Source organism: Lemur catta, chromosome 7 (genome assembly GCF_020740605.2).
Source record: "Lemur catta isolate mLemCat1 chromosome 7, mLemCat1.pri, whole genome shotgun sequence".
Taxonomy (NCBI): domain Eukaryota; kingdom Metazoa; phylum Chordata; class Mammalia; order Primates; family Lemuridae; genus Lemur; species Lemur catta.
In genome coordinates this window covers 19,744,461-19,759,322 of record NC_059134.1, presented here as the reverse complement: position 1 = coordinate 19,759,322, position 14,862 = coordinate 19,744,461, and the positions used below count along the sequence as shown (strand labels likewise).

Here is a 14,862-nt window from a genome sequence, read left to right as displayed (position 1 = left end):
CCAGCTCCCTTCCCGCTGGCTCCTCCCTCTGAGCCCTCCCATTGTAATTTAAACACCCTTCTGGGACTGTGTGCTTCCCTCCATCTTTTGTCCTAATGCCACCCCCTCCCTTCCAGGAGAAGCCACTTGGCTCTCTCTATACTTCTCACTTGCTCCTGCACCTGCTGCCATCTAATTGCTGCCCCCACTCCCCGCCCTGGAGGGGCTTTTGCTGACATCCCCAGTGACCTCCTAATTGTCCAGCCTCATGGACAATTCTCCATCCTTGTTTTATTTGACTTCTGCTCTCCTTAGATCCTCTGGCCTGACCATCGCTTCTGTCTCTTCCCTGGCACTCTCCCCAAAAGGTGAGTCGCCAGGTTCCCCCTCTCTCCTTACCAACTGCCCTATGCCAGATCCAAGTTGTCACTACCCCTCACCCTGAGGACTCCCAGGTCTATGCCTCCAGCCTGGACCATTCTCTGGAGAGCCAGGCCAGTAACTTTGTCACTAAATAGTGTGCTTCAAATGTAACAAATACCACACCAAAATCATCATCTTTGGCCTTCTCCAAAAACAAAAAGCACAACTCTCCTCTCTATACCTCACACCCCCTCCCCACCCTCTGCCAGTGTTCATCCTGGCCAGTGATGTGCCATCTCCATAGCCAGTGAGACCAGGAACCCTCCTCTTCTCCCACCCCCGTGGTCTGCCCTCCCCCATTGGCTTTCATTCTGCCTGGTCATCTCCCTGGAATCTGCTCCGTCTCTTTGATCGTCCCTGCCCTGTCCCAGAGTACCTGCCTCCTTTCTCTTTCCTGGACTGTGAAAATAACCTGCAGGCTGATCTTCCCAGCTCATATTTCTACTCTCTGCTGTAGTACATCTACAAAGTGGTGGCCCTACAATGCAGGTCTTATGATGTCTTCACCTGTTGTTCCTCTGCACCTTCAGGGCACCATCCCAGTCCCCAGTGAGGCATGCACAGTCCTTCATGCCCTGGCTCTTGTCCTACCACCCGGCCTCCCCTGCCAGGTGCTCAGGCCCCTTGCACCAGCTAAGCCAGTCACCCAGGCTTCCTCGTGCGTGTGTGTAGGGGCTCTGCACGCTGGAACACCCCTCGCTTCCCTGCTTCCCTGGGAAATTCACTCGCCTACTTCAAGGCTGCCTCCTCTGTGAAGCCTGGCAGGGAGCAGGCACTTAACATGTATGTGGTAAATAAATGCATGGGGCCTTCCCTAAAACTTGCCCTGCCACCTGGAAGAGCTTATCTGTGCTTCCCTAGAATTTTGAGACTTTCTTTATGGAACCACTTACTTTGTTGTACAGTAAAGGTCCCTCCCCTGCGCTCAGGGTGTCTTCAAGAGCCCAGGACTTGGTCTTAGTTGCCTGTGATTTCTCAGCACATGAACTCCTGGTTCATGCCTGGAGCGTAGTAAGATTCTGTCACATCACTTACAATACTGGCTTGTGGCTATTAGCTTATATGGTCATGTCTTCCTCCGGACACTTAGAAAGCAGAGGCACATCTTATCCTTCTCTGTGTACATAGCATCTTGCTTAAGATAGGTGTTTAATAGGTATTTGATGATACTAGTAATTAAGGGAATGAATGAATGAATTACCCATGTCAGTTATAAAGCACAGGATTAAGCACTAAATGAACAGTGCAGACAGTAAGTGCTGCGGGGGATTGTAGGAGAGTGAAGACAGCATGAGCCTGGGGCCAGGCGGGAGTGGGCCATGAGAGTGGGAGTGATTAGGCAGGATTTGGATATGGGTAAAGAAAAGCTTTCCAGGAGGAAGAGACCAACTGGACAAAAAACACAGGCTGAAGTGACATGCTCTCTTCAGTGTTCAGTAAGGACAACCTAGATGTAGCTAAGTGGTCATAAAATTCAGTATAACGTGAGCCTGGAAAGGCTTGCTGGGGCCAGATTGCGGAGGGCGTGAGGGCCAGGCAGGGGGCTGCAGTGGGGAGCAGCTGGATTGGTGCAAGAGAGACTGGAGGCAGGAGGCAGGGCAGGAGTGTTGCAGGAGAAAGCAGAGGGTGGTGGTGGGAACAGAGGGGCAGCAGGTGTCAGGCAGATCCCTGGGAAGAGAAGCCCTTAGTGCCTGAGCAGGTGGAGGGACAGAGGGGATGGCAAGAAGCAAGACAGCTCTGCCAGGGATCTGCACGGGGACACCTGGTGCTATGACTTGAAACCAGGAAGTCAGAAAGAGCCCCCGATTCTATGAAAAGACCATGAGTTATGCTTTGGATGTAGAGTTTGGAAGGACCTCCAAGGGGACATTTCCTATTAGCAGCCAGAAATGAGAGTTTGATGTGTGGATGAGAGTTGAGATAGGAATTTTGGAGCTATCTGCATAGAGCTGGTGGTTGAGAATCAGTAAGTTCTTTAGGGGAGAAAGTAGACAATGAGGCGAGAACGGACTGGGGCTAAATCCAGACTGCGAGATTCTGGGAACATGCACAACTAGGGTTATATAGAAGAGGGAGGGGGCTGGGGGAGAAGCTGGGGTGCATGAGAGTTTTAGTTCTCCCACAGTCCTGCCCACACTTGGTATGGTCAAGCTTTTTAATTTTAGCCAATCTGATAGATTCGTAGTGATACCTCATTATGGTTTTAATTTGCATTTCCCCAGTGACTAGTGATGTTGAACATATTTTTACCTGCTTATTTCACACCCAAATAACTTCTCTGGTGAAGTGTCTATTCAAATCTTTTGCCCATTTGAAAAGCTGGATTTTTCTTTATTATCAACTTTTGACAGTTCATCATCTATTCTGAACCCAAGTCCTTTATCTGGGTTTATGCTTTGCACGTAACATTTTCTCCCAGCCTGTGGCTTGTCTTTTATCTTTAATTTTGATGATGTCCAGTTTACCATTTTTTAAAAATTTTATGGATTGTGCTTTTGATGTCATATCTAAGAAATCTTTGTCTAACTCGAGGCCATGAAGATTTTCTTCTAAAAGTTTGATAGTTTTAGGTTTTATCTTTATGCCTACGGTCCATTTTGTGTTAATTTTTGCATATTGTGTGAGATAGGGTTTGACATTCTTTTTTTTTTTTTCTTTAACATATGATATCCAACTGTTCTGGTACCATTTGTTGAAAAGACCATTTTTTTTTTCACTGTACCTTTGTCAAAATCAGTTTTCCATAAATATATGGATCAGAGTAGTAATTCTGAAGGAAGGAAGAAAAGTTGGCATGAATCTCTCAAAAGCTAAGACAAGTTTAGCTCAAACATTTATAAAGTACCTCCTGTTGTCAGGCACTGGGGATGGAAAGGATTAAAGAGTGAAAAAGTTGAAGACTAAACCAGTGACTGAAAGGCAGGATAAGGTGCATGTGTTTCTGTGAAAACCATTGTTGGTGCACTTGCTTGGGGAAGGATTCCTGAAGGAGGGGATGTCGGAGCTGAGTGAGCGTGGTGCGCGAGCAGAGGCGTGTGGGCAGGCAGCAGCACCATGTGTGTGCATGTGTGTGTGTGCTATGGGTAGTTTGCTATTGCTAGAAGGTAGAAAGGAATGAGCAGGGAAGCAGAATATAAGGTGAGAATATAAAGTGAGAATCAAGTCAGGTCTTGCCTGCCACACCAAGGAATTCCATTTATTTTTAGGGAGAAAGCTTTTTAAGCAGCAGTTTCCACTTCTGCTGGTCAGTCTGGCTGCTGTGAGGGGGATTGATGGGGAGTGCCAGGGTGCTGGTCATGCCAGACTGGAGGCAGGAAAAGCAGGTAGGAGTTAAGAGGCCGCAGTTTGATAATGGCGATGAAAGGACTGAACTAGAACAGTGGTGTTAAGACTAGAGAGAGGAGAACTGATTTGAGATAGAGCGAGGAGGTAAAACCAGAAGCAATTTGTGACTGGTCATTGGGAGGTGAGGAGCTGGGTGAGGGCACGACGCCTGGGTGGCTGGTGCTGCCATTAACTAAACCTGGGAATATGACAGGAAGGATATGGGAGGGCAGGGGGTGAGTTGACTTTGGGTCTTGATAAGTTTGAGATGCTCTTGGGACGTTTACATGGAGATGCCACGAGGCCACTGGGTATAAGTAAAGCATCCCCAGGAAGGTGGCCGTGAACGAGATCACTTAGGAAGCTCCTGGGAGTAAGGCAAGAAGGGGGCTCTGAAAGACCTTGGGGTTCACCAGTGTTTTCAAGGGTTAGGCAGTAGAAGACTGTACCTGGGAAGAATGGCTGGAGAAGTAGGAGGACCCTGGGAGAGTAGTTTCATGGAAACCAAGGACTTTGAGAGTCTCAGGCAAGAAAGAATGGTCTGAACTCTCAGATGCAAAGGAAACATCAGCCAAGGAGGCAGCCCGATGAAGTGGTCTAGCAGCTCACAGGCCCTGCGCCCGGGCTGCTGCTAAGAGCTCTGTGATCTTGGGCAAGTTGCTAGCTTGCCCCTTTCTCACTTTTCTCACCTCTGAAATGGAATAACAAGTTGTGTGAGGTTTAAATGAGATAATACATATCATATTCTCAGAACAGCATCGGGCAGGTACTAAGCAATACTGCCAGCTAGTGACATAATTACACAAGGAATTGAAAGTCCACCAATTTTGCAAAAATGGTTGTTGATGTTGAGTTTGCAAAAGCAGTCTGAGTGAGGTAGTGGGCACAGAATGCAGATTGCAGGGGGCCGAGGAGAACATGGGATGGGGTGAAGTCGGCAAACACTGAGCAAACATTTGAGAAGCCTGGCTTGCCTTGAAGGTGAGAGAGAAGGCAGGGCCAGGGGCACACATGGCCAGTGTGGTCAGTGGAGGGTCTGCACGGGAGGGCAGGACCTTCACCATGTGTTGGGGAATGGGCTGGGCTCGGGGAGAGCCCAAAGGTGAGGGAGGGGAGGGAGGCATGGTGAGGCCGAGTCCCGGGGAGAGGAGGGCAGGCCGGGGAGGCTCTCCTGGAACAGGAGTCCTCATTATCTGAGCCCGTTGGGCAGGTGTGGGGCACAAAGTCAAGGCAGTTCACTGGGCGTGGCCTGCACTGTGAGCCAAGCACGAGGGGCTGAGAGCTGGGCAATGGGGAGAGGGGAAGGTCCGTGTTCCAGGCTGCATTGTGGCCTCTCTAAACTCATGTGTTGAAGCCCTACTCCTCAATTTGTTAGAATTTGACTGTATTTGGGGCTAGAGTCTTCAAAGAGGTAGTTAAGTTAAAATGAGGTCATTAGGTTGAGTCCTCATCCAGTTTGACTGGTGTCCTCACAAGAAGAGGGATCCTGACCCAGACACACACAGAGGGAGGCAGGACCGGTGCGGGCACGGGGAGAAGGCGGCCGTCTGCAAGCCAAGGAGACAGGCCTCAGAGGACACCACCCCTGCCAACGCCTGCATCTCAGACTTCAGCCTCCAGGATTGTGAGAAAATAAATCTCTGTTGTTTAAGCCACCCAGGCTGTGGTCCTCTGCCATGGCAGCCCCGGCCAATGGCCACGAAGGGTCCGTAAGGTGGGAGGACTAGCCAAGCAAGGCCAAGGGCTGGTGCTGGCGCAGGTGCACCCCAGGTGGGCATGAAGGTGTGAATTGGTGGTGGGCACCACCTGAACAGTGGTGTGATTTTCTCCAGCAGGGGACAATAGGGCTGAAGAGAGGGACACTGAGAGGACGGAGGTGCCAGATGAGTGATGGGCATGGGGCTGTGGCCGGGGATGTGGGGTCAGCTGGGGAGCAAAGCTAACTGGCTCCCCGGGGCTCCAGCCGTCTCTTTTTCTTGTTAACAGGGCTCTGACCGGCTGAGCCACACAGCCACAGGCAGCGTTCTGGATACTGCCTATAAAGTCTCTCCAATAAAACCTCTTTATTCTGCCCCTCAAAGAGGTGAGAGTTACTGAAGTGCTTGGAAATCTTCAGCAGCGAGTTCCTGGAAGGACTAAAGGATTAAGGAGGCTGATTTTCCAGCCTGAGGGGTCACGTCTGGATGGTTGTGGAGGGAGGGCAGCCCCAGTGCAGCTTACAGAGGTACACGGAGAGTAGGAGGAGACCACCAGCCCCTGAGTGCCCTGGGGACCTCCGCGCTGCTGACAGTCCACTGCCGGGGGCCACATCTGCTACCGGCTGTCGGGGATGAAGAGTCAAGTGGCCTCGAATTATTCATCTGCTCAGTAACCAGTCATTAAGGTCCTACTCCATGTCCACAACTGTGCAGTTACAGAGATGAATCAAGCGTGGTCCTCCTGCTCGAGGAGCTGAAAAGATAGACAAATAGGCATAATGGAGATGTCAAAAGTGGTCTGTGCCTAATGAAAGGTACAGAGAAATTTCTGTGGGAGTTCAAAGGGAGGGGAAATTAATTTGGGACGGGAAATCTGGGAAGATTCAAAGGAAAGAAGGATTACTCTGGGCCTTGAAGTGCAGCCGTCCTTTGGGATCCCCAGGGGATGGGTCCCAGGGCCACTTGAGGATGCTCGAATGTGGGGGTGCTCACGTCCCTGATATAAAGTGGCATAACATTTGCATGTAACCTCTGCACAGCCTCCCGTACACTTTAAATCATCTCTAGATTACTTATAATACCAAATACAGGGTGAATGCTATGTAATCGTTGTTATGCTGTATTGGGTTTTATTTGTATTATTTTTTATTGTTATATTGTTATTTTTATTGATTTTTTCCCCTGAATATTTCCTATTGGTTGGTTCAATCTGAGGATGCAGAACATGCTGATACATGGAAGGCTGACCACACAAGCAGTTGAGGATATTCATAGACACAGAAGAAAGATAAACACTTCTCCATGGCCTGTTGGAGTGGCGGGGGTCTCTCAGGAAGTCCAGGGGGAAAGAGAGCACTGCCGCTGGGGGCTGGAGGGCAGGGAGGGCTTCCTGGAAGAGGTGAGTCTGAGAGAGAGAAGCAGAATCCTGATAGCGAAGAGGCAACAAGGGACAGGGACAGTGTCAGCAAAGGTGTGGAGGAGGGAACATAGGCCAGGCCAGGTCCTGACACGGAGGTGCTATCATGGTGGGGGTGGCTGGAGGGGGTTGCTGTTGCTGCAAAGGTGTGTGGAAGCCAGAGAGTTGGGGGCCTGAGGCTATTCCAGGGACTCCACTGGGACCACCCCTTCAGGCACTGGGGCGGTCCTGAGGACCTCGAGCAGGTCAGTGGCCATCTGTCCTCTCCTAGGTAGTCCTGGTCACTCTCATTAGGGGTGAGCTGGAAAGTTGCCCGGGGCAGAGCCAGGCCTGCCAGCCCCAGGGGAGAAGTCCTCTCCCGAGTGGACACAAGCATGGGGCAGGAACACGCAGAGCAGCTTGGGGTGGAGGTGGGCACGGTCAAAAGATTGCCCTTCCTTGGCATAAGCCTTAGAACCCAGAACTGGGCAGAGTTCAGTGCTTAGGATGCATGGGGAGAAGGGATGAATGTAAATGCAAAGGATCCCTGGCTTCCTGGGCATGGAGGAGCGTCTTGAGTCCCCCTGGGTTTGGAAGAGTCATTGTGCACTGAGTCCCCATGGCTGGTCCCTGACTGTGTCTCCCCGGCTCAGCTCTGCCCTTGCTTCCGCCCCAGCCTCACGTGGCTGCTGGGCTTTTCCGCAGAGCAGTCCCCAGAGCCAGAGGATGTGCCGGATCATATTGTTCCTGATTAGGCAGCAGCTGGGAACTCTGAACATCCCAGCCCAGCCAGGCGGCCGGGCCTGGGGGACGCAGCGCGGGCCAGGAGCATTAGCTGCACATTAAGTCTTGAGCATGCTGCTCTCGTCCGTCCATCTGGTCCTCTCTCCTGGGACTGCTGAAGAACAAGTGTGCTGTTTGGTAACTGCCTGTTGAGGACATGTTCCTCTGGTGTCCCCAGAGAGCCTGAGCCTGCACCTTGGCTTTGGCATCCACAGCCCTGAGACCCGGGTTCCTTCTGCCGTCCTAATTATTCTGATCCCCGCGTGTTTGATGCCAGACAGCCACCAGTTTGAGGATGTTCCAGCCAGAAATTAATCACTGTCTAAAACCTAAAACCTAATGAAAGGAGGTCCCTGGATGGCACGGGGTTTGGTGGGTAGGGAGGACAGGATTTGGGATCTTAGTGAGTTGGGGCGGACCTGCCAAATAACGTCTAGTGCAGAGTCCTCAGACAGCGTTAGATGCCGTGGGCAGGGAACGAGGAATGGGGTGCAGAGGAGACCTCACACTCCCCTTAATGTAAGATTCCCACATTCCCTACTTCCCACCTGCATTATCCCTCGGTCTCAAAGTGTGTCCCATGATGCTCTTTGAGTTGATCATACCGTGTTACATGGCTGGCTGGTGCCCTGCACATCTGGGTTTATATTAGCACATTGTCTTATTTAATCAGCTCAGGCTGCCGTAACAAAATACCAAAAACCTGGGGGCTTAAGCTGCAGAACTGTATCTCTCATGGTGCTAGAGGCTGGGAAGTCTAAGATCACAATCCCAGACAATTCGGTTCCTGCTGAGGCCCCTCTTCCTGGCTTACAGATAGCCACCTTCTCCTTGTGTCCTCACGTGGTGGAGAGAGAGTGAGCCCTCTGATGTCTCTTCTTATAAGGACACTAATCTTATCGGATCAGGGCCCCCCTCTTAGAAGCTCATTTAATCTTCATTATCTCCTAAAGACACTACTTCCAAATGCAGGCACTTTGGGGGTTACAGCTTCAGCATATGAATTTGGTGGGGGTACCCAGTGAAGCCCATAGTACACATCTTGAATGTGTATTTGGCCAAAAAAAAAAAAAGAAGGGAATATATGAAGCTAATAGGTACTGGGACAGACCCTTGTGTGTGTCACGGGTGTAATTGTGCCCGTTGTGTCCTGATGAGGCAGAGGCAAGTCCACTGTGACTCTGTAACATGAACAACCAGATCGAAACATTCCTGAGTTCTCAGGTCCACAGGGGACTTGTGATTATTTCCTGACATTATTTTATTAATTTATTCATTTTATCACAAGTGATTTATTTGTTGAATCATTAGTAGGTTGTACAGTAGATGGAAAAGTTGGTAATCGTTGGCTCACCTGGCTCTGAGGCAAAGACAGCTGCCTCCAGTGTAAAATTTTCCTGGGGGTGGAGGGAGAAGAGGGAGGAGGGAGGTGGGGAAATCACTTGGTGGAATTTTCAGAGGTCCAGAGTCCAGCCGCTTCCTGTGAGTGTCTCCGAGTGGATCTGCCTTGGTGAGATAGTGCCTGGAAGGCTCACGTCCCCTCCCTAGGACACCCCCTTCTCCACAGCCAATCCCTGAGATCTCATGAGAAGGATGATGAGCCATGATCAGGGTGCCAGGTCTGAAGCCAGGCCAACCTGGGCTCACCCCCCTTCTCTACCCCTCTCCAGAACTGCAGGCAGGTCACGTGACTTCTCTGACCGCTAATTTCTCATCTCCAGGTGAAGATAAAACGCCCATCTCACAGAGTTGTTGCAGAGGTTAAGTGAGATTGCATGCACTAAGCACTCGCTGCCAACGTTGTCGCTTCATACAAAGTCCATGTGTCACTGATCCAGTATTTCTTTCCCACGACCTGTGCTGGATGGCACTGCCAAGTCCTGACATTTTTGATGTCTCTTTTCCATGCTCTACAGCTTGGCAAATCTTTCCTATTATATTTTTAACAGCAAAACAGTTTTTCCCCACATCAAATCTTATGTGGGACCCTAATACCTAGAAGTGGCAGATGTGGAGTTGTGGCCCTGGGAGCTGGCGTGGGGCTGGAGACCCCCAGTCAGCCTCCCCTCCACTTCTTGGAGGAGCCCAGGGGCCCTCCAAGGGACATCATCTGAGAATCATTCCTGTAGGCTGCCCCAGTTCCTTTCCAGTCCCAGAGTCACCATCCTGTCGCAGCACAGTGTAACTGTTTCAGCTCTGGAGTAGCCATCTCATTCTGGTCCTGCTTCCCCGAGTATTCCAGACTCTTCAGTTACACATGTGCAGTCCTGTGGCCACTCTCGCAGGTGGCTGAGCCCCTCGGGTGCGCATAGACTTTGCTAGTTAGTTCACAGACGTCCACTTTATTTCCTGGGTCGTGGAATATACCTTTCGTTGCCCTATGCGGGGCCAACCTGAGTAAATGAAATTTGACTTTTATTGTTCAATGGGGTTATGCATATAAATAAATCCACAAATGAGGAAAAATGCTTTGTAATATCCTGTGTCCTGGTTTTTGGTTTGCGAGATGGGTCACAGTAGCTGTGGGAGTAGTGTACAGAAAAGACATCGTGGAACCTGGGTCTCTCTGTCTACACTAGCCACACAGGGTCAGAGGCTACCTGGAGGTGAAATCTATTTAGCTTGATCCCTTGTGTTGCTTTTCTGAGTATTCACTTCTAAAAGATAAGGTTGGGTTTTTTTCTCTGTGATGGCTTTATTGAGATATAATTCACATACCACACAATTCACCCATTTAAATTGTATAATTCAGTGTTTTTTAGTATACTCCCAGAGGTGTGTGATCATTACCACAATCAATTTTTAAACATTTTTATCACCCCAGAAAGAGATACCATGTTCATTAGCAGTCACTCCTCACTTCTCCCCAACTCTCCTAACCCTGGGTGACCACTAATCTTTCTGTCACCATGGATTTACCTATTCTGGACATGTCATATAAATGGAACCATCCATATGTGGTCTTTTGTGTCTGGCTTGTTTCACTTAGCATGTTTTTAAGGTTCACCCATGTTGTAGCATGTGTCAGTACTTTTTTCCTTTTTATTGTTGTATAATATTCCATTATATGGATAAACCACATTTTATTTATCAGTTGATGGACATTTGATTGGTTCCACTTTTTGGCACTTATGAATAATGCTGCCGTATACTTCGTGTGCAAGTTTTTGTGTGGAGATTTTCATTTTTGTAACTTCTTCTCTATCAAGAGAATTAAGGATCTCAGTGTCTGGATTTATTTATTTCTTACTGTGTGCAAGATACTGTGTTGAGCACGTACTATTTCATGTAATCTTCACAACAGCTCAAGGGGCAGGCTGTCTCCACTTCCTCACAAGTGAGGAAACTGGGGTTCCATAGCTAATAAGAAGTGGAGCTGGGATTTGAACCCAGTTCTCTGTGATATCATAGCATTTATTTATCCTGAACACGGCTTCCGGAGGTTGGGCAACTATGGTTACTGTCCCACTCCAGGCACCCACACTGTTTAAGTCACACTGATTAAGTCTCTGTGTTGTGGTACTTACCTGCATTATCTTACGGAATCCTCACACCTGCCCCATCAGGTGGTCTTACTGTTCCTAAAGTTCAGTGAGGAAAAGAGGTTCGGAGAAATGACACAGCTCCCCTTGGTGACCTGGTTCATTGGTGTCAGAGCCAGCATTCAGCAGTGTCCTGCAGCCGCTCCTTGATACCACAGTTCTCCCTCACAAACCTGGCCTCTTTTAACCCCATCTCACCTCATATTTTCTCAAATGCCCAGAATACGGTTTTCAAAGGACAGCCACTGTCTCCCGACTTTGTGCACGCGTGCCTGTGTGCATGCAGACTTATGTCGCAGAGGACCCCTGTGCCTGGACCCAGGGACCCCATACAGACAGGACCCCTGGCGGCCCATCATGGCATTACAGGGTCCCTGAGGTGCCGTCCACATTAGAATTCACTGCTGCACCTGCCCACAAACTGAGACCCCCTCCGCATGGAGAGACCTTGCTTGGGGGATGGCAGGGTGGAGAGGGACTTGGGGTGCTGCCTGGAGGAGGACGGTGGCAGCAGGGGAAGCTGGAGCGGGAGGAGAGGCAAGGGCGGCAGGTGGAGTACCAACTGTCTCCCTGTGGTTGCCTGCCCACAGCTGCTATCCTGGACGACCCCATGGAGTGCAGCAGAGGGGAGCGGCTCTCCATCACCCTGGCCAAGAACCGCATCAACCGCGCTCCCGAGAGGCTGGGCAAGGCCAAGGTCGAAGTGGACATCTTTGAGCTTCTCAGAGACAGCGAGTACGAGACTGCAGAAACCAGTACGTAGAATGGGCAGCACTGCCTTCTCCCTCCCTTGCTGCAGAGGACGAGCTGTTGGTGCGAACTGCACCCTTTGCCAGGCCTCTGACATAGCTATTTCCAGGGGAAGGAGAGAAGCATGAACCAAGGGCCCTCAGAGGCTCTCGGCATAGATGAGATTCCCAGGTTTTGCTGTGAATCACATGCAGAGTAGAATTAAGACGGGATACTCAAAGCATTCATTCATCCACCCACTCATTCATTGCTTCCTGTATTGATTCATCCATCTCCTGGACATTTGCACACAAATCCCGAAATGAAATCTTGTGTGTGATTAAGAAAGAAGAGATACAGCTGGTCCAAGGGTAGCCACACCATTGTCCATCTGATTGCTTGTCCTGCCTTCCTGTGCCGAGGGAGTGTTGTGGGAGGAAACCAGGACTCGGGGTGGAGTTTAGCCACTCACTCTCCGGGTAACCTCAGACAGGACAAGTCACTTACCTGAATCTCAGTTTCTTCATCTGTAAAATGGGAATGCCAGGTTCTACTTTGCAAATCTTTCAGGTTGTTGTGAGATTTAAATTACTTAATATATAGGAAAATTTGTGAATTGCAGTGTTTCATAGACACACATAGTCTGTCATTCAAGTCACCCATATGGAGCCCCTGTTATGCACTGGGCACAGCTTTTACTTCTCACAATAGCCAGAGAGTTAAATCTTACTACCTTCCCTTTAGAAAAGAAACTGAGGCTCAAAAACATTGAATAATTTGCCCGACCACAGAGCTAGTCCATGGCAGAGCTGGTCCTGGACCCTGCAAGCCCAGCGTACAATCCACTGCACCTCTCTGCAATCCTCTAACGTGTTGCTGGTATTACCTTGGCAGCTTTACAGGATTAGGCCCACGTTACTGGGCTGGTGGCTGGTAGCTAAGCTGCAAATGAACAGCTCCAGTTCAGAGGGAAGGAGAAGAGCCCCTTAGCCCAGACAGATGATAGCATCTATTCCCTAAGACTTTGAAGAGTCCCTGTCTCTTCCCTTTCTAGTCCATCTGAACCTTTAACAACACTCAATGACAAAAATAAATAAACAGAATAAAACAATTTGCTCAAGTATGTGTGTCAGACATCTGGTCTTCCATCTGAAGATCCAGCAACGCTCCAGCCTGGGCTGTTAGGGTTGCAAGAAAAGAAACACATTCACACTGGCCCCAGCCCAGCAGGTGGGTATTGTGGGGCTCCAGAGGGGGGAAGAAGGGGAGGTCACAGTGGCTCTGGAAACCCACCAGCCTCTCTCTTTCTTTCTCTAGCAGCTTCATTAATCTCTTGCAGTATTGCATCCACGCTCTTCCCCTGCTGCTAGTTTGGTTTCCCTGGTTTATTCGTCATGCACCTGTCCCATAATGGCTACCCAGGCCTGATTTACTCTTTGTTTATTCATACGAGAACTTTTATTGAGCATTTACTACATTTCAGGCATGATTCAGGTTCTCACGTGCTGGGAACGACACAGAAAACCAGACAGACAGGTGGTTTACAGGCTCTTTTCAGAGTGCACATCAGCTTCAGCGGCAGCTTCCCTCAGCACCTCTTAGTCTCTGGATCCCCAGAGTCTGGATCTGCTGGACCAGCTCAGCTTACTGTGCGGCTGGCCTGACGAGTTGCAGGTGTTGGCCAGGCTGCCTAATACAGCCCTGGGGAGAGTGTCCACTTCCGGTCCAGTAGCTGTGACTGAGGGAGGTTCACACTGTACAGAGCAGGGCCATTGAGGCCAGATGGATCTATGCACACAGATTCCTCCAGAAGAGGGCATAGAGGAACAAGTACCTAAATAGTCATTCATTTATTCATTCAGTCAGTCAATAAATTATTTAGTGAGCACCTATTATATTTTATTCCAGGCAAAAATGATTCATCAGGGAAAAGACAAAAATCTTAGCTGTCACAGAAGTTAATTTCTAGCATAATGAAAGGAAACTTAAGATTTCCTAGGACCTTTGAAATGAAATCAGAAATATCAGCAACGACGTCTTGTGAATCTCCTAGTCCAATCTGAAGTGCTTCTTTGTCCAGGAGGACAGGTCGCAGAAAAGGGCCCAGATTTCTAAATAGCTCTGTAGTCTGTACTTTGAAAAATCAGCTCCTCTTCCCTTTTCTTCAGTTCTTCAGAGCTTCCATGCAGAACTGAGAGAGCAGAGATTGGTCCATCACGGATGGCTTGGTTAGCAGATGTAAATTTCCTCTTCCAGTGACATGCAGCCTGGCTTAGTGAAGTCAGTGCATCTAAAATATTAAGCCAGATGAATCGAGAATAAAGGAAACTGATTTCTTTATTCCACATTACAGAGCTTTGGACATCTTTTTAATGTCCTTCTTTTAGACACCAAGTATTTTCTTAGCAAGTGGCCCTCAGTTCAGCTTTTACATCTCAGTGTGTTTGAGGCATGATTAGCATTCGTTAAGAAAGAGGGCTTCTGGATCTTTCCACTCCAAAGGCCTTTCATCTGAAGCCAGAGTGTTGCCCCACAATGGGTTTTAAACACCACCCAGGTAGTTTAGAGAAAGGTTCCCTCCCAGCTCTTTTCCCTCCCAAAGTAAGGGGGTGGGTAGGTGCAGGATTAAACACCCACCACCTGTTGGCTGTTGCAGAATACGGCAGGGACTGGGTGTCAGTGGCAGTATTGGTGGAAGGAAGGCAGGAAGGAGACAGGATCCCTGGCTGGAGGAGGGCCAACAGCTCTGTGATCCCTGCTTTGGGGAGATTACGTGGTATAAAGATTAGGAGCTTGGATTTTAGAATCAGACTGACCAGGTTTAGTTCCTGGCTCTACCATTTATTAGTTGCATGACATGGACAGGCTACTTAATCATTATGTGCCTCAGTTTCCTCATTTGTAAAATAGGGGCGATGGTGATACCACCTTATCGGATAGTTCGGAGCATTCCACGAGACGGTATAGATGAAGCGTTTAGCACTGTGCA

At 49.3% G+C, this 14,862-nt stretch overlaps 1 protein-coding gene across 1 annotated transcript in view; it reads left to right on the top strand.

The window, feature by feature from the left end:
* Positions 1 to 14,862, top strand: part of GRIK4 (glutamate ionotropic receptor kainate type subunit 4) — a 295,913-nt gene that overhangs the window by 108,971 nt on the left and 172,080 nt on the right. The window contains exon 2 of the mRNA XM_045555389.1: positions 11,735 to 11,899. Coding sequence (XP_045411345.1) covers positions 11,735 to 11,899 — 165 coding nt within the window. The remainder of the gene's footprint in view (positions 1 to 11,734; positions 11,900 to 14,862) is intronic.